Source organism: Anopheles merus, unplaced genomic scaffold, assembly GCF_017562075.2.
Source record: "Anopheles merus strain MAF unplaced genomic scaffold, AmerM5.1 LNR4000371, whole genome shotgun sequence".
NCBI lineage: Eukaryota > Metazoa > Arthropoda > Insecta > Diptera > Culicidae > Anopheles > Anopheles merus.
The window spans coordinates 15,464-39,901 of NW_024427951.1; the positions used below are offsets into that span (position 1 = coordinate 15,464).

Consider the following 24,438-nt stretch of genomic DNA (forward strand, 5'->3'; position numbering starts at 1 on the left):
CAAGGTTGGTAAACAACAAATCTACCACATTGGCATTTTCCATACATGCCTAATTGGCCATATTATTGTGCCAAGTGTTTTGATTGGATAGCTGAATAATTGGAAGTTTTTGTCAATGTTCAAGCGCTAGCGCTAGTTGTAAACAAGCTAAAATAGCGACAGTTATTATTTGTTTTATTAAATTTAATATTTAAAAAATGACCACAACTGCTATGGTACTAGTTGTGACACAACTGCTGTGGTACGAAACCAGTGAAACAAATCCATGAATAGCCATAATGATAAGCTTGCATAACTGCCTAATTCTCATTCTCAGTTGTATAAATAACTGTTACCAGTAAAGGTTGATTTTACGTGTTCATATCGGCTAAAACTAAGTATCGTAAAACATAAATTATGAATTAAATATCTAGTATCCATGTTCTATTCTTGCATATATCGTAGACCCTTATTTATCTAACCATCGCATTCACACATATACACTCCTTCTTATAAATGATACAAGTTGTAATTTTCTAAGTCAGTGGTCTTCAAACCTTAAATCGCGGGCCGCATTGCTACGCAAATATCAGTGTTGAAGGTAATTTTGATGTTACCTTTAACTAATGGGTGATTATTTTAAATCTCGTTTTGATTTGAAAATACTGAGTGGATGTATCAAAATTGTACAGCTTTATATTATCGGTGAGCTTGCCTTAAAAAATAAAAAATAAATTTGGATTAAGGTTATAATACAAATAATGTAATGATCTATGAACTAAACATTATCCATTTATGAATTCCAACACGCTATAAATTCCTTTCCTATAATTCATTAAATCCTGATTTAGATTTTATTAATACTGATTGCTTTTATACAAAGCGCCAAAAAGGTATTAAACAAGGTAAATATCAGGTAAATATCATTTGTTTTCATGTTCAAAGAGCAAAAATATTACCCAGGGACAAGTAAACATATTAATAGATTAAAAATGCACGAAACCCTGTATTGTTTATTGTTAATTGTATTATGGGTACAGATGTAAAATATAATAAAACGAACCACACATGATAGTCAAGATCTTATCGCGATCATCACCATTAGCCCAAATCATAGTGGAGTAAGACTGTGCTTCATAGGACCATAAACAAATTGACGAAGCCCCCCGCGGCCGCTAAGTTTGCTTGAACCTGCTACTGTACCAAACTGTACAAAACACTGGCATTTGCGTATTTGGAACATGAATAGTGCTTGAAACAAGATTCTTGTTATTGATTTATTTTACATTTCCATGAGAAAATGGTAAAATTCTTGTTGGGCAAAAATAGTCAATGTGTGAATTTTCCCAAAGATTTTATTTTTACTGGAATAAAATATATAAAATACGACTTAACCACATGCCCGTCATGGATTCAAGTCTGATAAAGACCCTCGCCCTGTAGCAAGGACTGGCTGCGTCGTATCAAATAAATCGCGAAAGCCTTTATAGGCCAGCATGACCGCGTTGATCGTTACGCCAAACAGAAGAATATGGGACATGAAGTGCAAAACATATTTTAACTCACGAGGCTGCTAACCGCACCAAAAGTGCATTTGAGATATTTCCGATATATTTCGCAAATCTTGCGTTTATTAGAGCACTGTCAATTATAATTGATTGGTTACACAATTGTATAATTTTCTACAATAAATTTATTTTAATTCACAGGGTTGTCCAAAAACTGTGACATCAATGTAAAGATTGTGTACGCCTGTTTTATCACCTACAGAAACACGAAAACAATAGTTAGTTTATAAAAACATTCTTTCCATAAAACGAAATCAAAATTTACCTGGGTGAAGGAGTCACGTGTTACAACGAACAACTTGGCGGCAGTTAATTTCACCGGCTTATTTGCTCGCATCATCAAGAAACACATGTCTTTCTGTCTGTTCAGCTTCTGCGTGTACCATTTGCTGTGGAAAATTGCATCCGCTACTGCTTCGCTTTGCTCAATGAGCTCAGTGCCGAGATAAGAGAAGGAAAAGGTTTGAAACGTACAGTAACCGAATACGGCCATGGTAGTCAACAGCACATACACCTCATTGACAGCCTATAACGAAAGCGTTCCGTGATAAAAAATCAGTGTTGTAATTTAAATAAGGTAACATTCAAAACTTCCATTAGACAAGCAAGAATTCTTAACCATTTTAATTTTGATTAGCATAATATCTAGCCAGTCTCGTGGTACAGTCGTCAACTCGTACGACTTAACAATATGCCCGCCATGGGTTCAAGGCCCAAATGGAACCGTGTTGCCATACATACGACTGACTATCCCGCTATGGGGGGTAATCCATAAGCCACTGAAAGCCAACCCCACAAGCGGGTACAGGCAGGCCTTGACCGACAACGGTTGTTGAGCCAAAAAGAAAAAGTATAATATCTAATAAAAAAAAACCAATTTTAAACTGTATTGCTGCACAACATGCGTGCCGTTTTAAACATATTAATCTTCAACAAGCGACTCTAAGAATTTGATCATGAGATCGATCAAATCTTGGTTTAAAAACCAACAACTTACCAAAGACAGCACGACCATACCCAGACACAGAGCCAAAATGGTGGATATGTAAAGCAATAACATCTGTAAACTCAATATTTCCTCCAATATTTCAGCCGATCTGTAGTAGAATACACACTATCATAGCGACTGTACATGTTATTCGAAATGTATTTGTTTCTTACCTTAGCACAGAATCATGCAGAGCTATGAATGTTTTAAGTTTGATGTTCCATTCCTTTTCATTTCGACTTTGATGCGAAAGCTCGTTGGCCAGGATTTGCAGAATTCGAAACATACAGGATGTGGCATACACAAGATTCCATGTGAAGGTTTCAACGAAAAACAAAGCAAAGCCATGCAACTCCAGCATCGCGCTTAGTGTTAAATTCACTGGCAACCAAACCCAAAAGTTTGTACGCAGGCCGGGGATAAAATAGCTGCAAAACAAATGTATCACAATTTCAGATTACAGTGTTTCAAATTCACTTTTATTTGCCATTGCATACTTTGCCTCGATCGGTGTTGAAAGCGGTACGTCGTACGAACCCGTCACGGCATATTTAACCACTACGAACAACATTGGAAATAAGCCGTACGCAGCACAGTTGAAGCTTACTGTAGAACAGTAGTATTTAGTGAGCTTATGGGTCGATTTCGTTACGTGTCCCAAAATGGTTTGAATCTCGAGACTTGGATTGTTCAGAACGCTGCTGAACGAACGTTGCAGATTGTAAAACAGCTTCTCCCAACGACGAAAATGAATTGCGTAGAAGCACAATTTGCAGAAGATAAGGGAGAACACTATCTGTTCGTTAGCTGCCTTCATGAAATGTGTGACATTATCCTGCGAGCTGACAAGAAACAACCAGCTAGGGATAAGCCATATTATTGGATATGTGGCAGTAACCAGCAATCCGAAGGAAGGAATCCTTTGTCCCGGAGAATCGTTCCAAAAACGAATGTTTCTTAACAACTTTGTAGAGAGTTTTACCAGGGGAAATTCACCTTGCTTAGTCGTAATGTCCATTTTTGTTTCAATTGTTAAAGCTGTTTTTTGTGGCACTGAGCGATTAAATTGTTTTACTATTCACGAATGAGTGCCGACGATCGACGATGAGTCTCCTTTTATATTGCTGCCAATTAAAACATCTGTAGGAGAAAAGGTAAGAGAATGATAAAATATGTATCACTCTATATTGCCTATTGTAGAATATGAAGGTCATACCTATTCTCAAGGTTGGTAAATGTACTCAAGGTTGGTAAACAACAAATCTACCACATTGGCATTTTCCATACATGCCTAATTGGCCATATTATTGTGCCAAGTGTTTTGATTGGATAGCTGAATAATTGGAAGTTTTTGTCAATGTTCAAGCGCTAGCGCTAGTTGTAAACAAGCTAAAATAGCGACAGTTATTATTTGTTTTATTAAATTTAATATTTAAAAAATGACCACAACTGCTATGGTACTAGTTGTGACACAACTGCTGTGGTACGAAACCAGTGAAACAAATCCATGAATAGCCATAATGATAAGCTTGCATAACTGCCTAATTCTCATTCTCAGTTGTATAAATAACTGTTACCAGTAAAGGTTGATTTTACGTGTTCATATCGGCTAAAACTAAGTATCGTAAAACATAAATTATGAATTAAATATCTAGTATCCATGTTCTATTCTTGCATATATCGTAGACCCTTATTTATCTAACCATCGCATTCACACATATACACTCCTTCTTATAAATGATACAAGTTGTAATTTTCTAAGTCAGTGGTCTTCAAACCTTAAATCGCGGGCCGCATTGCTACGCAAATATCAGTGTTGAAGGTAATTTTGATGTTACCTTTAACTAATGGGTGATTATTTTAAATCTCGTTTTGATTTGAAAATACTGAGTGGATGTATCAAAATTGTACAGCTTTATATTATCGGTGAGCTTGCCTTAAAAAATAAAAAATAAATTTGGATTAAGGTTATAATACAAATAATGTAATGATCTATGAACTAAACATTATCCATTTATGAATTCCAACACGCTATAAATTCCTTTCCTATAATTCATTAAATCCTGATTTAGATTTTATTAATACTGATTGCTTTTATACAAAGCGCCAAAAAGGTATTAAACAAGGTAAATATCAGGTAAATATCATTTGTTTTCATGTTCAAAGAGCAAAAATATTACCCAGGGACAAGTAAACATATTAATAGATTAAAAATGCACGAAACCCTGTATTGTTTATTGTTAATTGTATTATGGGTACAGATGTAAAATATAATAAAACGAACCACACATGATAGTCAAGATCTTATCGCGATCATCACCATTAGCCCAAATCATAGTGGAGTAAGACTGTGCTTCATAGGACCATAAACAAATTGACGAAGCCCCCCGCGGCCGCTAAGTTTGCTTGAACCTGCTACTGTACCAAACTGTACAAAACACTGGCATTTGCGTATTTGGAACATGAATAGTGCTTGAAACAAGATTCTTGTTATTGATTTATTTTACATTTCCATGAGAAAATGGTAAAATTCTTGTTGGGCAAAAATAGTCAATGTGTGAATTTTCCCAAAGATTTTATTTTTACTGGAATAAAATATATAAAATACGACTTAACCACATGCCCGTCATGGATTCAAGTCTGATAAAGACCCTCGCCCTGTAGCAAGGACTGGCTGCGTCGTATCAAATAAATCGCGAAAGCCTTTATAGGCCAGCATGACCGCGTTGATCGTTACGCCAAACAGAAGAATATGGGACATGAAGTGCAAAACATATTTTAACTCACGAGGCTGCTAACCGCACCAAAAGTGCATTTGAGATATTTCCGATATATTTCGCAAATCTTGCGTTTATTAGAGCACTGTCAATTATAATTGATTGGTTACACAATTGTATAATTTTCTACAATAAATTTATTTTAATTCACAGGGTTGTCCAAAAACTGTGACATCAATGTAAAGATTGTGTACGCCTGTTTTATCACCTACAGAAACACGAAAACAATAGTTAGTTTATAAAAACATTCTTTCCATAAAACGAAATCAAAATTTACCTGGGTGAAGGAGTCACGTGTTACAACGAACAACTTGGCGGCAGTTAATTTCACCGGCTTATTTGCTCGCATCATCAAGAAACACATGTCTTTCTGTCTGTTCAGCTTCTGCGTGTACCATTTGCTGTGGAAAATTGCATCCGCTACTGCTTCGCTTTGCTCAATGAGCTCAGTGCCGAGATAAGAGAAGGAAAAGGTTTGAAACGTACAGTAACCGAATGCGACAAATGTTGTTAGCAGCAAAATAAAGTCATCGATGGGCTAAAACAAAGAGGTTCAATAAGAAAAGATTACTGAACAACATATAACTGCAACTTACCAAAGACAAAACAACCATCGACAGGCATAGGGCAAATATGGTCGATACATAAAGCAAAAGCATATGTCCGCTAAGAATTTCCTCCAGTGTCCCAGCCGATCTGATACAAAAAAAAAACACTTCACCGTAGCATCTGGAGGATTTTGCGATTTGATTTTATTGTCTACCTCAAGACAGAATCATGTAAAGTGGAGAATTTTTCAAACTCTACTGTCCATGTTCCTTCATTCCGTTTTCGATCTGAAAGCTCGTTGGCCAGAATTTGCAGAATTCGAAACATACAGGATGTGGCATACACAAGATTCCATATGAAGCTTTCAACGAAAACCAAAGCTAAGCTATGCCACTCCAGCAGTACATTTAGTCCTAAATTCACCGGCAACCAAACCCAAAAGTTTGTACGCAGGCCGGGGATAAAATACCTGCAAAACAAATGTATCACAATTTCATATTACAGTGTTTCACTAAATTTCAGTTTTATTTGCCATTGCATACTTCGCCTCAATCGGTGTTGAAAGCGGCATGTCGTAGGAGCCCGTCACGGCATATTTAACCACTATGAACAACATTCGGAATATACCGTACCATGCACAGTTGAAATTTACTACGTAACTGTAGTATTTGGTAAGGTTATGGGTCGATTTCGTTACGTGTCTCAATATTCCTTGAATTTCGGGGCTCGGGTTGGTCATAACCGAGCTAAACGCAAGTTGCAGATCGTAGAACAGCTTCTCCCAGCGTTGATAATGTATTACGTAGAAGTACAACTTGAAGAAGGCAATAAAGTATAATATTTGCTCGTTGATCGCTTTTATCAGTCGTGTGATATTGTCCTGCGAGCTCACTATGAACAGCCAGTTTGGGATAAGCCACACCAAAAGATACAAGATAACTGCCAGTAAACCAATAACTGAAATCCTTTGCCCCGGCGATTTGTTCCAAAAACGAACTATTTTCAATAGCTTTATGCTGAGGTTTATTAAGGGAAATACACCTTCCTTGCTGCTAGGCTTCATTTTGAGTTAATAAACACAAACTGTGTCACTGTAAACTAAACACAAATGAGTGTTTTTAAGACACTGATTCCCCTTTTATATTGCTGATAATTAGTGCTGTTGTAGTTATTAAGACATCATCTATCATTTACCAGGTAACGCCCTGTCTCCTAGAGCATAACTAACGATGGACCTACATTTTTTCAACATTTATAGCTGTGTGTCCCTATGCGTTATGCTGCATTACGAGCCTGCTTACCAGGTGTTATCCGATACGGATAGCGTATTTATGCATTACTTAAACAAGTTCATCTCGAACGTACTGCTCTCTAGGTTTCCATCAATTTACCCTACATCGTCATTTTTTTATATTTTGTTTGTATATAGTTAGATTTCAAAAACATATTGCATTTCACATTCCGACACTTTCTCCCAATGCTGATTGTACGTTCCTCAATGTTTGAGTTCATGCTTATCACTACAACACACAACGAAATCGAATAATTATAAGGTAAGGCTTCACATGTTAATAAATGTTTTAAACTGTAGTGCATGTTTGTTTATTTAACAACGAACTACAAAAATGATTAGTCCTTGTTGAATGTTTATTATCTTGATAGTTGTTGGTTTGACTCATCATTCCTCAATCTTAATAACCAGAGCAAGATTTCTGTTGACTGTTAAACATTAGCAAGAGTTAAGTTATAAATGACTTAGACTATACGTTTCGTTGTGCGGCAATTATTATGGAAATTGATAATTATCAGTTTCCATAATAATTGCCGCACAACGAAACGTATAGTCTAAGTCATTTATAACTTAACTCTTGCTAATGTTTAACAGTCAACAGAATGTTAACAGTTCAAACAAAGAGTGAATGAACAATTTTTAAATTAAAATAATTTAATTAAACTAAAATGATGAAAGACAATGGTTTCAGCTGTTTAAATACTCTTGCTTAATAATAAAAAATAATAATAATAAGGCGTTTCCAATACATTGATGTCGACAAAGGTTATATGTGTAAATAATTTGTTGAACCAAATGTCCTGGGCGTGTAACAGTGTGTTCCTGAAATGTGCCACAGATTCACCATTGCATCCGATTAATACAGGTATTATCAACGTTTTCAAGCATCATACCATAGTTTTGCCATTGTTTAACAACGATTTGGGAAATTCTCCCACGGTTTTGAGAAAAAGTGTGAAATCCTGCATTTCCATTTAACTCTATAGAATACCAAGAGACCCGCTTAAGTGTTCTCACAAACGCGACTTTATGCAAACTGATGACTCCACTCTGACAAGTAGTGAATATGGCAAGTAGAATGTTTACCCAAAATGCAACCTGCCACCCCAACTCGTTACTTTCTAGTAACCATATGAAATGCAATAGCTCAAGTAGATTCAATGTATTTGAAGATACTTTTGAACGATTCTTTCATCAGTCCATTACTTTTTTTAATTATTTATTGTTAAATTCAACAGATCACTTGTGACATCCTTAAATTGTGAAGCGATCTTAAATTTATAAAAAAAAAACATTAAGATTACTTTAACGATTTATATTCTTTACTTTAACTGACCTTTCCATGGTGGACCATATCGTGAAATCACAATGAAAATTTATCATAAATAAATAAAACATAAACAACATTAAGCGTTATTTGATGTTTAACTTTGTTAAAAGTTTAAATAAATATTAATTTTATTATTCTTAGTTTTTTAAATTGATTTTTGCCCTACGTATTCAACAATCTGCTTCCAAATAATGAATTAGACTATCACTAAGCTTTTGGGTTGATTCCCAAGGAAACAATTTTATTTTCTGAAATTGTTTGGATTTGTCCCACAATTTTCAAAGCGTTTAAATAATCTGTTTTAATAATCATGGAACGTTATCAATAAATCTTGGGATCTTGAGAAACAATCATTGAATACGTGGGATGAATTCAATCCAATTCAGGCAATGTGCATAATACCTTGAGAAACCATGGGATGAATGAAACAAATTGAAAAGTTATCAACATATTTTTTTTTGGCAATAGAAGGTCTAGATTTTTTTATTAAATAGAGATTCAAACCGACTCATTCTAATATCCATGTTTGTAACATTGTTATAATTATACTAGCAAAGTTTTTTACTTGGCTGGAAGTATCTATTATCCTGGAAATAGATCGTAATGTGTACAATTTCCTTCATCAGAAATTATTAGCAGGACTTTGTCAAGTGAGCTTCTTCAAATACACTTGTTTAAAACCTCTGCAGTAGCGTCAAATTTAAAAAAGCTCCTTGCTAAATTAAATATATAAATATAATATAAAATAATTTCTATATCAAAAGAATCGTTGGGAATGGTCAATGGCATGAGTTTGAAGCTCATCAGTAAACCAGTAATTTTATTTAAATTTGAAAAAAAAATAATAGAGTGTATCTTAATGTTGAGTATTATGATGGCTAAACGAGCGTGTAATATGATTTATTGAAAGCATTTTTTACATTGACAAGCTGTATCTAACCATAACCTGTCGAAACTGTGATAAAACATCGTAGTGTATACTATCAGGCGCTCCGCAATATCTAACGATGATGATTATTTAGAGTATTTAATTGAACTACTAAAATTCATAGCAAAACATGCACTCGTTCACAATGATGTTGTGCTATTGTGATGTGGCACGCACTGCTTGGATTAAAAAAGTTAGTTCGCAATGTCGTCCAGAAATTGGGACATTAATGCAAATATAGTGTACGCCTGTTTCATTACCTACGAAATTTCAAAACAGTTAACTGATAGAAACTTTAGTTAATAACATATAGGGTTCACGCCTTACCTGGGTAAAGGAGTCACGTGTTACAACGAACAACTTTGCTGCAGTCAATCTTACCGGCTTCTTTGCTCGCATCAGTACGAAGCTAAGATCTTTTTGTACTTTTACATCCTCCTCATACCATTTGCTATTGAAAATTCCATCCGCTACTGCTTTGCTTTGCTCTATGAGTTCAGTGCCGAGATAGGAGAAGGAAAACATTTGAAACATACAGTAGCCAAATGCGACAAACGTTGTTAACAGCAGATAAACATCTTCGATGGCCTAACATAAATGCAGGGGTTAAAATGAACTTCTGCTAGTAACATAACACAGCAACTTACCAAGGTCAACACTACCATTCCAAGACATATAGCCAAAATTGTTGAAACATAAAGTAATAATATCTGACCGCTCAAAATTTCTTCCAGTGTCCTAGCCGATCTGTTACAAAAAACACAGCACTACAGCTGATCAAAACATTCAAACAAAATTCATTTAATACCTGAGCACAGAATCATGCAGAGCTATGAATGTTTTAAGTTTGATGTTCCATTCTTTTTTATCCCGACTTCGATCTAAAAGCTCGGTGGCTTGGATTTGCAAGATTCGAAACATACAGGATGTGGCATACACAAGATTCCATGTGAAGCATTCAATGCTAATTACAGCAAGGCTATGACACTGCAGCACCACATTTTGGGCTAAATTAAAAGGCAACCAAACCCAAAAGTTTGTACGAAAACCGGGGATAAAATAGCTGCAAGACAAGCAGAATTGAATTCTAAATTAAAGTTTTAGGACAATCTTCAAATTAATACTCACTTTCCTTCGATCGGTGTTGAGAGCGGTACGTCGTACGAGCCCGTCACGGCATATTTAACCACTATGAACAACATTGGAAATAAGCCGTACGCAGCACCGTTGAAGCTTACTATAGAGCAATAGTATTTGGTGAGCTTATGGGTCGATTTCGTTACGTGTCCCAATATGGTTTGAATCTCGAGACTGGGATTGTTCACAACGGCGCTGAACGAACGTTGCAGATCGTAAAATAACTGCTCCCAACAACGAAAATGAATTGCATAGAAGCTAAATTTCAAAAACACTATAGAAAACACTATCTGTTCGTTGATCGCCTTCATCAAACGCTTGATATTGTCCTGCGAGCTTACTATAAACAACCAGCTAGGGATAAGCCACATTATTGGGAACACGGCAATCAATAGCGTACCGAATGTCGAAATTCTTTGCCCAGGTAATTCATTCCACAATCGGATAAATTGTAACAGCTTTGTGGAAATTTGAATTAGAGGAAATTTATCTTTCTGACTGTTACTATCCATTGATAATCCAAATTTACAAACTGGTTCACTGTGTACTGACCACAAAAGAGTGTTTCTGCGACTAATGAGTATTTCATTTTTATATCGCAGCCAATTAGCGAAAATATCGGTACATCATTCGTCTACCAATACTTTCTTGTAAATAATCGATCGATGTAGCTATATATTCTCATCGCCTGTAGCTATGCAAGTTGCATTCTTTTAAGGCATAATTTTAGATATGAAGCTCCCTTTACTTTCTTCCAACAATCCATAATTGGCCAAATTCTTATGACACGTGTTTTAATTGGATGATTTTGTTGTCTACTCACTGCGTGGCTTCAGGCAAAATTGCTCCAGATGTTATTGCTGTGTTCAATCGAATCTGTAACAAAGTATCACAACTGCATCACCAGGAATATATCAAGTACTACGCCAGCTATACGTCAATGCAAGACCCTGAGAACCTTCCTTCTTTTTTCTTTTCATTCCCTTAAGAATAGCCTAATTGGACGTATAACTAACCAGTCATTCTAACAGCTGATGAATATTACATTTTTTCCAATCAAATAAATACCATTAGCTGAAACCAGGGGTCAGCAAAGTATGTCGTGGTGTAAAGGGATTGAATTGGTACATGGTTGAGGTTTATTGTGAAAAATTGAATCGTTTTCAAGCATTGATAAGGAAAATATAAATTACGACTACTGAATTACCTACTGTAATGGTAATTTACGCTCTGTGTTTTAGTAATAAGTGGACTACGAAGCATAAAATATGCATATTTATACTTACTTAGTATTTTCTATCTTGGCTTTTGTATCCAAATGATAGATAATACTTGGTCTACCCTGCTTTCAATGCAATCAATTGACAGTAGCCATAAAAAAATACACGCAAAAAATATCCTCTAGATTAACATAATCAATTTCGATGATCTGATCAGTAAGGATATTCAAATAAGTTCTTTCTGTAACTAATATGCCTATGATATTGATATGGTTGATTAAAGGGACGGGCCGGTCTCAACTCAACTCGAGCCTAGTCTACTCATAAGACTAAACAACATGCCTGTCATGAGTTCAGGCCCAGAATAGACAGTGCCGCCATACGTAGGGCTGACTATCTTGCTATGGTAATGAATGAGTCTCTGCAAGACAAGCCCACTAGTGATACTAGCAGGCTTTAAACAATGAAGATTGTAGTGCTTAAAAATTAAAAAAGGAGAATACAATTTTTAAGATATTGATTTTTTGCGATCCCGTGGTACAATCTTTTTAGGCCATCCACAAGGACAGAGGAGACGTTTTAGTCCCAAATTGATGTTATAATAGTCCAAGGAGGTGTCGGCATTTAAGACCGGGATAACGGATTAACAGACGAAGACGCGAGACCGTTAGCGGTTACGGACACTCCTGAGGCTGGTCAAGAACGCAAAGCGGTTGAAGCACCGGATAAGTAAGTAAAAAGTGGTATAGTGTTTAACTCTCCCGACTTAACAACAGGTCCGCCGTGGGATCAAGTCTGGCTATGGTAAGAAAGGATAGCTATTCGGCTGCGTGGCACTAAGTCTCGAAAGCATGTATAGGCTAGGATGATCACGTAGGTCGTTACATCAAGAAGAAAAATAAGCAGAAGCTCAAGCTGTTTAAGATTTTTGAATCTCTTGAGATATCTTTTGAGATTTATGAATCCCTTGAGATTCATGAATCCCTTAATCTTTTTACAAGAGATTTAAATTCATTCTCAGACAATCTAGAATCTAGATAATGTGCTAATAAACCTTTAACTGTGAGCAGCTTGACGACTAAATAAATTACAAACGGTGTAAGATAAAAAGCGGATTATTATTTCCTATGTTTACTTATGCTTGACTAATGCCCCACCAAGAAGGTGTTCGACAGCGATCTCCAGTTCGGGGCAGGGGAACATAGCGCATTCGATCGCTGGATCACCGAGATGAAGCGAGATCTGTCGAAGATCGGGTGTCTGCATGCATGGGAGGCTGCAGCCAGGGACCGAGCATCCTGGAGTATGATTTTCACCCAAGTGCAGTACCAAGTATAGCAGGAGTCTTCATCGTTTACAGTATTTTCATAATGCATAAAAATATTCTTTCCAATAATCACGGGTTTTACATCTGATGAAATAGAAGAACTACTTGCGACGATTCTTACTCAGTACCTTACTACATTTTCCAAAACAATTTTGTTCTTTACCTCCAAACGTCCCTATGATAATACCACACCTTGGTATGTAAGCCGCAAACTAAAGCATTCTAGCATCAGTAATGCCATGGTGTCACGTTAGCATTATATTTATGGCTATGAACATCGAAAATATTAACAATTAATGACATTAGAGTTGTTTGTGGCGACAAGTGAATCTACCTCCCGCCGTGTCTGCTTCATAAGGGAACCCACCCACAATGAGCGCCATATCTACTGAGAAGCAACACTACTAAATGCGCATTTTGTTTACCACCTATTGGAGAACGTCGTACGGACGGGGCAAGACTTGGCGTGCAATGGACGTCACAATGTTGTTGATCTCTGTCAGAGATATCTCAACGAGATCATAACTTACGGATTAATACCATTCAGGTCCACCAAGCGATATTTGATCTTCCTTCTCTTTTGAGTCACACCAACCAAGGCAACCAAAAATAAATACTTGCTCTAGATTGCCAGACGATCGCACCGGCGACCAGATAAACTATGCGAGTCATTTCACCCACCTTCCACCGTTTGCTTCCACAGTTATTGCGCTGCGTTGTCTCTTAAAACTCTTATCGACGACTATCGTTCGTATCTTTACCAACAAACATTATCAGCTGCACTCACAGCGGCACTCCATGCCTACAACGCCATGACGCAAGCCTTAGCAAATAGGTGCCATCGAACCACGTGTACAATGACCAAACGCAGTTTGGCGGATCATTCGGCACCCACCGTACGCCGGTTGTGAACAGCCATCGAAGGCAGCATATTAGACATGCTATTTTAGCTTATCGAAAATAGTTTCACTTGATAGCGAACCATTCTGCAAGGGTGGAAAAATGCGACTCATAAGCAGGTGACTAAATACCATGAAATACATGGTGCCGTGAGTCAGTGCGCGATTGCGAATGGAAATCTAGAACGCCGTTCAGATCGGCCACCGGCTCGACGACCTTCGCTGCCGATGCCGTGACGACCTTTCGCGTCATGAATGAGTTTTTCCTAATTGCAAACACCGTGCATGACACCCTGGAACCAATTAACCGTATGACACAGACGGTACAGTACCCGTTCGCAGTTGTGAGTCACCTGCGGGACCCGATTCCAGTCGAGCGAGATCACTCCATGATGCACCTGCTGTGCATGAGGCAAACAAAAAAAACATTCTTGCTTGATCGCATCTTATAAATATTTACCCGTAGGTTTGCGCCTGTTGTTTTGGATTTTACAGGCTTCATCACTCCTCTGTATAATCGCAGCTAATTGTTTTTGTAGACGATGGCCGTAGGTCCCGCCTGTAGGCGTTCATTGGTTCGTTGGCTAGCGGGATGATCGTCATCATGAGCATGATAACAGAATAACATCATCAGTCTGGAACTGAATTCTGGTGACTGTTGGCAGGTTTAGATGGCTAGGTTTACGGATCACACGTTTTGCGAACAAATGTTAAACACCCAAATCGAACGTGTACATACAGCTCCCCCTCAGATGCATCTGTTGGATTTCCTGTAGAATAAGTGATTCATGGAATGAGTTCTGATGAATACACGTGTGTTTGTGATGAAGGCGCTATGATTTTACTCAATGATCATTCTTTCAAAGTAATACCGTTTTTCTACATTCTTATAAAAATCATTGTTATCTTAAATTATGTATATTAAGTACCTATAGTCAAACAGTAAGGTTGTTGAACGTTTTAACGCTTCTGTCTTGGTATTATTAGTATGCTTCTACTCCGTCATAACAAAAGATCTAGATGGGGAACAATCCCATCTGGATTTATAAAAGCCATGATGCAAATAATTTCAGAATTTTTGCGACTCAACCCTTAACAGCACTTGCAGCAATGAAGGCCTTTTGAAAAGATCATCTTTGTTAATTTCAGACAAAATACCTTTAAACCTTGGGTATGCGCTCCATGACAAACAACATTCAATCGGTACCAGTTGTTTCCATGTTGGCAGAACTCTAAAGCTGATCGGCAATAAAGGCAGCAACGCAGCATAATTCGTTTTACTGCTAATGAGCAAATTCATTTTACTGCAATTTTTATTGCATAATTAATGGTGTATGGCGATCGGGTTGCTGTAAATCATAAAGCCGGGACTCAGGTAGTACAAAGTGAATCTCAAAAGAGTGAGTATGAAAACAGTGTGTCGAATGCAGGGTTTGTGTTTTGTATTTTTTATATGAATCTACAGTAAGTGAATGTATGATTGGAATCCAAATAGAATTAGCTCTCTTCTACGCTGATTGAACTTACTAAATATAATGGATAGCATCTAGTCTCTATTTGAACATGTAGTTTATTGCATTAACTCAGCGCTTTATAAACGTTCTACAGATATTAGAGGTAAAATAAAATTAATGAAAATTAGTTCTACATTCTACAGTTTATACTTCACTGTTGAAGGTGAATGCTTCAAATATACGAATAATGACAGCACTGTAAAATAATGATTTATTCGCTACTCATTTACACATGCATTCAAGCTTAGACCTTTTCCTTAATGAAAGGAAGACAACTCTACGAACAGTCTTAAGGATAACCCGATCGCGTACAGCAACAATACAGGGTTTTCAATGATATTATTGACATTTTCAGCGACTTGTTGATTCGTTCGAGCATATAATTGACTCTTTCAGCGAGACATAGAATTGTTCGGAAATGAGCGTTGACATGTTCGGTTATACAGTAGAGCTATCACTTTCGTACCAGAAGGTAGACAAACGGTTTTCAAAAAATATGTTTGTTTCAACTAATTCTTGTATTAAACAGCTTGGGGAATAATTATTTGCTACGTTTAGGACATTTCATAATGAAAAATTAAACGCCGCGGCACAGGGTGTAAACAAAACAAATGATAGCACTACAGAATCGCCGAACATGTCAACGCTTGCTTCCGTACAATTCAATATCTCGCTGAAAGAGTCAATTATATGCTCGAACGAATCAACAACTCACCGAACATGTCAATGTAATCCTCGAAAACCCTGTAATCTGTTTTTGTCTCTCACCTCTTCAAAACCATGTCTTGTTTTTTTGATCGATTTCAAGCTTATGAGCGAGCTTAAGTTAAATTTTTTTTTATTTTCCTCCACACCACATGGCTACATAAGCAGAGCTCAAAGTTTTTTTGTCTGTTCTGATTCAAAATCCACTTGAGACCCGTACTCAATTAACCGAACGACCATTTCAAAAAAGGTAAAATCCCATTAAAGTGTACAACAATAGACACATCGAAGATGAGAGACTTGGAGGATGTTTGCGTACGGTAATTCCCGGACCAACGGTCAGCAAAACGAGAATTCCAAATTTTATGGTCACAGCCAACAACGACCAGCATGGCTGATTCACCATCATTTCAGATGATAGTATTGGAAGAAGATCGTAAGCGCATTTTCCATGGTCCTATCACACATGAAAAATGTGCACAACACCTTCGGCCCCGAAAGTGACACGCATGATTCACGCTTTTCGCTTCTATGATAGTATGTTTCCGCGTATTTCGCAGCAAGGATTGTTTGATCGTTGCCTACTTGATTGGTGAGATACAAAAGAGAAGCTTTCCATCCATCTGCCACTAGATAAAACCACTCTTTTGTGTCGTCCCTCCCCCCAATAACTCAACCTATGGAGGAGAGTTGCGCCAAGCGATTGGAGATAAAGATTTCCTTATTGCAACCCACTCGAGCCTCCCCGCGACGAGATGATCTTCACCAGTGGACACCGTATTTAATCGTGCATTATACCGCCGGGATCGTTGCTCTCGAAATTGCTTCCGTCGTCCCGTGGTGATACCACACTATTCGCCGGGCCCATACGCACCCCTCTTACGGAAGGTAATGTAGGGCTCGTCACAGAAAGCCGTGCAAACCGGTCCTGGCAAAGCGTCCTTGGCGCTTGGAGCCGTTTGTTCAAACGCACTCCAGCACTTCCGCGAAAAGGTCATTTGAGCCTGAGCTAGTTGGTTGGCCAGACCTGAGTCATCGTGCGGAGACTTCTTACTTATCGCCAATTCCTTCGCCGTACGCACACCCTTTTTTCGTACCATTCTCCATCATGCCACCCTCTGCTGTGTGAATGTGTGTGTATGACACGTTCATGGTCATCTGTGGACTCGATGGAACCGATCGCTTGCTATTAGGAAGCACAATTCGAATCGCAAAGCAGGCGCCTGCCTGTCGGTAGGGAAGGTGCGCAGCAAGGTGTGCACTTTTTATGCTACAAGCGTTGGATCATTTGCGTGTTGCGCACCTTCTTCCGTGCCAACTATGGGAAGTTGAGTAGTATGGCTGACAATATTAGTGTATTTGTGTGGCAATATAATGGCCTATGGTGGGAGATATATTTTCATCTCCACTTGTGTTAAATGTAAAATTCAATAACCATTTTATACCAAATTAAGCGTGATTTATTTTTTTAATATTCATTAGTTATTTGATTCAGTTTCCGGGCGGTTTCGTCGTTGAATCGCACGACAAAATAACATGCTAGTCGTGGGCTCAAGCCTCATATGGGTCGTCTCCCCATAGCAAAGGCTGACAATCCAGCTGCATGGTTCTGAAAAAATCTCTAAAATCTGTATATGCCGGCATGTCCATGTAAAATATGTATGCCAAATAGAAGAAGAATAAGCCATTTGAATCAACAATATAATAACCCAAGTAAATAAATAATATAACTCGTTAAAGTGTTAATAAAAACCTTTGATTAATCAAAATAATTTATCTCAGGGGACTTTTTACTGATAACTAGAATTAGTTTGGAGTACCTGCACGAAAAAATGGCAAAACAAGGACGTGTTTTAATTTATCCCAAGGTGCATTAAAGAGATCAGGTGGTGGAATCTAGAATCAAAGTGTATGTAGACCAGATGGTCTCATAGCCTGTTTTTATGACCAAATTTGAACGACACTTTATAAAAGGATGGGTGAAAACTTTTGCTCAAACTGGCTTTTTACTGGCTCAAACGAATACACAAAACACTTTTAAAATCTTCATTCGGAAGCAGGAGGGATAAAAATCAGCCTTCTAAATTCATACATCTTGGGATAAGCCCACCTGTATGTTATACCGTCTTAGATAGCTGCTCGAAAACTGCTATACAATACAAACAGCTGATAGGCTGAAATTTCAGCCTACGATCTTAAAAGGGAAAAGGGGTCACAGAAAGTATTTATGATCAACGATTGTTTTAATTGTGACTAAACATCGTACAAACATTTTATAAATTGCTTACAACTACCTCAGTCATTTTTTGTTTCACATAGAAGTCCGAACCGATTCCATGTAAAGAAACAATCATTTTATGATACCGTACTGAAAATAAAGTTCAAGTTAATGAAATCTTTAAATTGCAGTTGTAAACACACAATTTTCCCGTTTATATTTGTCTCACTAATACTCCCTTCCAGACACATTCGACAACTTCTTTTCAACATTCCAACACACTGAGCCATCGGTGACACGATCCAGTAGCAGTTCGTTCTGAGTCACTGCTGAAAAGATCAAAGAAATTACTGACGTGCCATGGGCGAGAGCACAGGGGATGCATTACTAATGAGCTTGGCGGAAGTTATGCGTACAGCTCATCGTTTTTAACACATAAACCTTTATCTTTACGCCTGTCTAGTTCGTTCCGTATCAGGATGTTTGATGATGCCATTTTCGACAGCCAACCGTGTACAGGTGGCCAGGGCATGTGATGGGTTTGTGATTTAAACCGGACCGTCAATCTTTGCCATTCGGTGGACCGAGTGGCCACACAATTTACTACTCTCTTTCTTTTTATAGGCTACTAACTCCTTTTCCGCGAATTGGTAACGGCTTAACAAATGCTAGGATTACTTTAAATCCTACTCACTGCCGAGATCAATAAAATTCTGTCACACAAGTACGCTCGAACGTTACCGGGCGGCGTGTTGTGGTTGCGGTACGCATTGACACCTTTCGTTTCTTAATTTGTGCTCAGCCGGACATCAGACAGTGGTAGTTCTAGCGAGCGGGCATTAGTGGTAACAGCTGTAGAATGTTTCAGCAGAGGGGGGTGGCAAGAGGGGGGTAATTTGCTCTTCTTTTCTGGGTGATTTCTGTTTCCTTCCTTTATGTAAATGTCGTCAGAAAAGCGATTAAATGAGGAAGGGGTGCTTTGAGGTGTGTTAAAATTAGCAAACCGTACCAAACCACCACCCATCGTGTCACCACCCGTTGGGGAGTGAGTGTGAGTGTGTGATTAACGCGCGATCGTCGTCGGTGACAGGTGCGGAACTTGACACAACCCATTGTTGTCATACCGGCCGGACAGGAACATTCGTCTTGGACTACTTCACAGCAAACATCGTATGCATGCTTGCCAGGGCAGACAAGATCTTTGCAACAGTCTACACCTTAAACGCTACAGGATGACAAACAAAGCAAACGAAATAAACAAACGTCACTCTGACGCTCTGCTTTCGAACGATTGTACAACGATCGTCAAAGATCCAGTCCGTGCTGACCTGAATATCCATTAGTCCAAGCGCCACGCCGGTTAGTCATCGATGTAACCCCCGGTGCACATCGAACATTGTACCCGAGTGCAACGCATACGGTAATGCCGGGCCACGAAACTGGCGCGACCCTTCGGTGACCCGTAAAAGGTGCATCGCTCCGTGATTTACCTCCTCCACAGGTGAATTAGTCATAACAACGCACCCAAGTAACCAGGATCGCCGACTCGATCACGATCGGCGTCGAACAGGTGCGAACATTTTACCGCGTTCGGCAAATGTCCCAATTTTGGCTTCGAATGGCTGTGCTGTCAGCATGCGCAGTATGTTTACGTGTTCGCCGTTGTACTTGTCATGTTAAAACCGGGTAAACGTAGGGTAAACGGATTACTCTACTGAACGCGTTTACACCTAGAACATCGTAAGACAAATGTGACTCACTCCTACTACTGTTCTGTGGCTATGGTTAGCTTGAGCAAATAAAATATATTCTTATCTTTTATTGTTTTCTCTAACATTGCAGAGGATAGTTAACGTAAACAGTTACTTGTAATAATATGCGCAGTTCGATGACGATTCGTGTCCTATCCCAACACAGAGTTTCAACCACGTCACAGCAATCGTGATGAATGGTTATCTCCAGTCTTACAGGAACCAAACGGTCCCGTGCTGAAACAAGCTCCATCCAGTCATTAAGGGAATAGCCTGAGTAAACTAAACAATGATCTAACTATGATCTCAACTTAAATGCACCCGAACTAAGCACACTAACAAAGAATTGAGCGTTCGTGCTAATCCGCCACAAACGGGCGTGCTTTGGGCATTGATCGGCATCTTTGAAATAAGATTGAATCATGATGGAATCACTTGCAATTCTATCCAATTACAACAATTATTTCCATAACCTCATCGGGTATGCCCGGCAAGCTGCCTCAGATGGCAGCAAAATCGGATGCAAGAATACTAAAAATACAGAAGTAATTAACTTTACTGACGCCGATACACTCCATCCTTGGGTCGAGCCGCACCAGCAGCCACACGTCACAAGGGGCGGTGACTCACATGCAAACCAACAAAGAATAATCCTTGAGCGCGTTGACGATCGCTTCGCAATCGTCGCTCGTGCAGTTAAATATGTACCTTTCGAGGGTGGTTTCACGCTCGAAGACTGAAACGAAGACAACAGGACGACTGCTGGGAGCAAACGAAAATAAAGCAAATAAATTCCGCCTGACAGATAATGAGACACGGGCTATGAGTAATGAGCAGCAGGATGATCTAATACTGACCGCGTTGTTCCCTTCCCCGATTGTCCGACCCTTTTGGTAGACCCTTTTGGGAACAATTGAATGATCGTGGCCGTTGTTTACACCCTTTGGATGGCATTTGCTATTGAGTCGCTTTTGATATAGTCCACTTTTGCCCAACTGTGTCAACCCAACTGCCTGCAGCTCCTGGCAGAAGGGTTTGACTTAGCCGCGTGCACCGTCGAACGATCTGCACGCTCGTTTTCCTGTATGCTCCGTGATCGTGTGTCGCGTGTGCTGGAATCACGGTGACGGGCAAATGCTTGTAGCTCAGGACTCCACCTTTTTGGGGCTTGGCAAATATCCGCACCAATTCCGATACCTGATTAACTCTTCTGTGGAAACTGCTAATGAATGTACATAACATTTGAAACTAGTTTGATACTAATTTTTGAATTTGAATTTTGTTTGAATCCAAAAACCTAACATGTGTCTTTATTGTTGTAAAAAACAGATATAAAAAAACACATAACAATCTATTAATCATGAATTATTTAGTGTTATTAAACAATTTCCAACCAAAACTCTCGATGCGTTTTACCGAAGGGTTAAGCGGCCAACGGTTAGCGATGAAATACGTCCGACCGTGAAAGGTGTCAAGCAACAAACCGACGAAAACGTGCATGATTCACACGCTTTGTCCTTCTAGTTGCGTACATCTCCCACTCTCGGCGACTGTGGGCCGTTTGCGCAAGACGAAATTCTTTCGACTGACCGGCGAACGGCAGTAAATCCTCCGTCCGACTGTATGGCTGGGAGCGGGCAATGGACGTGTTACTCCAACGGCCATTCGGTTCGGTGCTAATCAATCATGAAGCACAGAAAACGCCAAAGGCAGCTGATGCACGATGCCGGCACCGATGCCGGATCGATCTTTCGATGCTTTTGCGTGCGTTTATTTTCAATCCCACAAACAACCAGCAACAGAAACAAAAGCATAGGTGCTTTGGGCCGAGATGTCTGAGTGGTTCGCACCGATGCTACAACGCAGCTCATGCGCATCGAACCGAAATGGAAAGCAAACGAACGGCCACCCTCTTCCCTCACAATGAGTCATGGCTCGGGATGGCGCATGGTCGGGCCCCGGTTAAATCTGTGCCGATCTGTCTACGGCTCTACGACTCTGCTCGCTTGCACTCAGTCTTCCGGCCCGGCAGATCAACAGAGGCGGAAGGTCGTTGTTTACCGCTGAAGTCGGGAGGCAGTTAAACACAAGAAGCACGAGAGCTCACAGAACCATTTCCATAAACAGACACGGAATGGCGGCACATGGTATGTTTCACCTTCAAGTGTAGCACCTCAAGGATGCTTGCAGACAGTTGTGCCCGTTGCCGGTACTCATGTCTATACTTTCACTTCATGAGGATGCAGCAACACTCGGTGTTCGGTGTTGTAGAGTCGGCATTACCGTGACTGGTTTACCATTGCGCTGAAACCAGGAAGCCAAACAGTTGGAAGCATACGATCAACATAACAAAACGGAGTATTGTGAATGCAGTATGTGTGTATGATTGCTTTTTACGCAAATATGGCGAATGATATAATTGCTTTAATTATTTTTGCACTAAATATTAAATTTATTTCTTTTAATCCCATTTTTTAAGAAATCACACTCCACTGCTATTTTAACTATATTTAAAAATAAATTTGAACAATTAAAAGACAATGAAAAATATCTAGATAAAGATAAATGTCAACTGGGTACGTGTGAAAAATCGTTAAATGAATGATTTTAAAGGCCATATTCCTTTCAACTGCTTTTAGAACAAGCGCTAGTTTGTTGCCTAGTTAGTTCAGCAACTTGGATCAAAAAAATATAAATATCAATTTCCTGAAAGGTAATGTGTTGGAAGATTTCGTGTATCTTAAGTTATCTAGGTATAACAACCCCATTCTGAAAATAAAGTTATCAAGATAAAACTTTTGCCTATTCTGTCCACAAGTAAAATGGGACTAGTAAGAAAACGCAACGTAAAATGGAGTTTAATTTTTCTATGTTTAATATTAATCATTCAATCCTGTTAACTGAAACATTATACGGCCTGATCGTACCGCATGCTTTTCGCATGCATGCGCTTGTCTTTGCTTTGCTAACCAATAATTCGTAAGGTTCATTTTTACCGTGAATCACAACGATATCAAATCAAACTACCGCAATGCAAGAGCACGCCCCTTTTTTCACTCTAAACAGAAACATTTCAAACATCAAAGCAAATCGAACGCATAAACAAATCGACATTAACGCCTTTCCACCGAAATGTCAAATGTTGCCAGACATTTTCACACCGCACGTTCGAAGGGCCATACTGAACGGCTCAGCGCTAGCACGCCCAGCCCACCCAACCGTGGCAAATCATTCTTCTCAATGAATCAGATCCACATTTGTCGGCTGTGAACTATGGGTTCGAAGGCATTTACAACACCACCCGGTAAAGTCGTATGCCACTGGCACTGCCACTGTTTTCCGTCCGCCACCATACGCATTCCGTTGCGTCTGTTCAGAACCGATGTCTCTCGTCAGCCTTTCCGGTGATTAGTAACAGCTGAGTCATAGGAGAAAGATGCACATTAGCGTTTGTTCCGTTGTGTCTGCCAGGCGGAAGTACGTCGAAGCATTCCAGAACCTAGGAATCACACGATCAAGAACATATCGCGATCGTCTCTTCTAGCATTCGTTCATCATGTTACAAACAATTGCGTCATATCTGGCGAGCGACGACTAACATAGAAAGCATTTCCCGATTTTTTAACCAACCAACGATGGCCACAAAGTGTGGGGTCATAAATTTACTACGGCACAGCAGAACAGCGTCATCGCGCTCCCACAGCCGAAACCATATGACCCCCTTTTAAGGAAACGTTTCCCGGCCACCCAAGGTCCCACCGAGTGTGGTCAAGTAAACAAAGTAAAACGGCGCAATACGTATGACTCTGACTTGCCAGCATCGGGAAGAGATACATTCCGAACATCACTAGAATCGGTCTGTTCTTTGTCACCAACAATCGTCGCTTTTAGTGAATCACGAAGCCAACACGGACCAAGTGCACCAGTGCTATGAATAATCCTTGGTTTTCTCCTTGATTTTATTAATCCCCTACCGACCCCTGATGTGTGCTTCCGGTAAAAAAGAGATCTCCGTCAGTGGTACCTTTTCGAAAAGAAAACCCTTTTACGCATCGTTTCTTTCTCCCTTCGATAGGTTCAATAAATCCTCCCGGCTGTTACTTTGCGATGCTGGCAGTCTAGAATTTATTGACAAATTTGTAAAGCACACACTTCAATCGATCACATAGATGGTTAGTTGCCAATGAGACTGCTCTTGTACCCGTTAGTCATCCGAGGTTCATCGTAGCCGGTAGCCGGGGCATCTCATATGACATC

General features: G+C 39.2%; 3 protein-coding genes across 3 annotated transcripts; all 3 read right to left on the reverse strand.

The window, feature by feature from the left end:
* Window positions 1-1,608: 1,608 nt before the first annotated feature.
* On the reverse strand, window positions 1,609-3,714 carry LOC121602242 (odorant receptor Or2-like). Its single transcript, XM_041930996.1, has 5 exons — window positions 3,033-3,714; window positions 2,709-2,963; window positions 2,545-2,644; window positions 1,813-2,073; window positions 1,609-1,743 (listed from the first exon to the last, which is right to left on the reverse strand). Exons 1-5 carry the CDS (start codon window positions 3,551-3,553, stop codon window positions 1,678-1,680), a joined length of 1,203 nt encoding a protein of 400 aa, XP_041786930.1. The 5' UTR covers window positions 3,554-3,714; the 3' UTR covers window positions 1,609-1,677.
* A 1,674-nt stretch (window positions 3,715-5,388) lies between these two features.
* On the reverse strand, window positions 5,389-5,963 carry LOC121602243 (putative odorant receptor 59c). Its single transcript, XM_041930997.1, has 3 exons — window positions 5,909-5,963; window positions 5,590-5,850; window positions 5,389-5,520 (listed from the first exon to the last, which is right to left on the reverse strand). Exons 1-3 carry the CDS (start codon window positions 5,924-5,926, stop codon window positions 5,455-5,457), a joined length of 345 nt encoding a protein of 114 aa, XP_041786931.1. The 5' UTR covers window positions 5,927-5,963; the 3' UTR covers window positions 5,389-5,454.
* A 108-nt stretch (window positions 5,964-6,071) lies between these two features.
* Window positions 6,072-10,918, reverse strand: LOC121602241 (odorant receptor Or2-like). Its single transcript, XM_041930995.1, has 6 exons — window positions 10,539-10,918; window positions 10,219-10,473; window positions 10,058-10,157; window positions 9,738-9,998; window positions 6,404-6,675; window positions 6,072-6,330 (listed from the first exon to the last, which is right to left on the reverse strand). The coding sequence occupies exons 1-6, from the start codon at window positions 10,916-10,918 to the stop codon at window positions 6,072-6,074; spliced, it is 1,527 nt and encodes a 508-aa protein (XP_041786929.1).
* Between the last annotated feature and the right edge of the window lie 13,520 nt (window positions 10,919-24,438).

Bases quoted from the DNA above. Each gene is read 5' to 3' on its own strand.
- LOC121602242 (XM_041930996.1), bottom strand. From the start codon at position 3,553: ATGGACATTACGACTAAGCAAGGTGAATTTCCCCTGGTAAAACTCTCT. The intron at 2,645-2,708 runs GTAAGAAACAAA...ATTCTACTACAG, and splicing joins CTGCATGATTCTGTGCTAAG to ATCGGCTGAAATATTGGAGG. The intron at 2,074-2,544 runs GTAAGTTGTTGG...CTTTCGTTATAG, and splicing joins GTATGGTCGTGCTGTCTTTG to GCTGTCAATGAGGTGTATGT.
- LOC121602243 (XM_041930997.1), bottom strand. The intron at 5,521-5,589 runs GTAAATTTTGAT...GTGTTTCTGTAG, and splicing joins CACGTGACTCCTTCACCCAG to GTGATAAAACAGGCGTACAC.
- LOC121602241 (XM_041930995.1), bottom strand. From the start codon at position 10,918: ATGTGGCTTATCCCTAGCTGGTTGTTTATAGTAAGCTCGCAGGACAAT. The intron at 6,676-9,737 runs GTAAGGCGTGAA...GCCTTCTTCAAG, and splicing joins CACGTGACTCCTTTACCCAG to TTGTACTTCTACGTAATACA. The intron at 6,331-6,403 runs GTATGCAATGGC...TTTGTTTTGCAG, and splicing joins TCAACACCGATTGAGGCGAA to GTATTTTATCCCCGGCCTGC.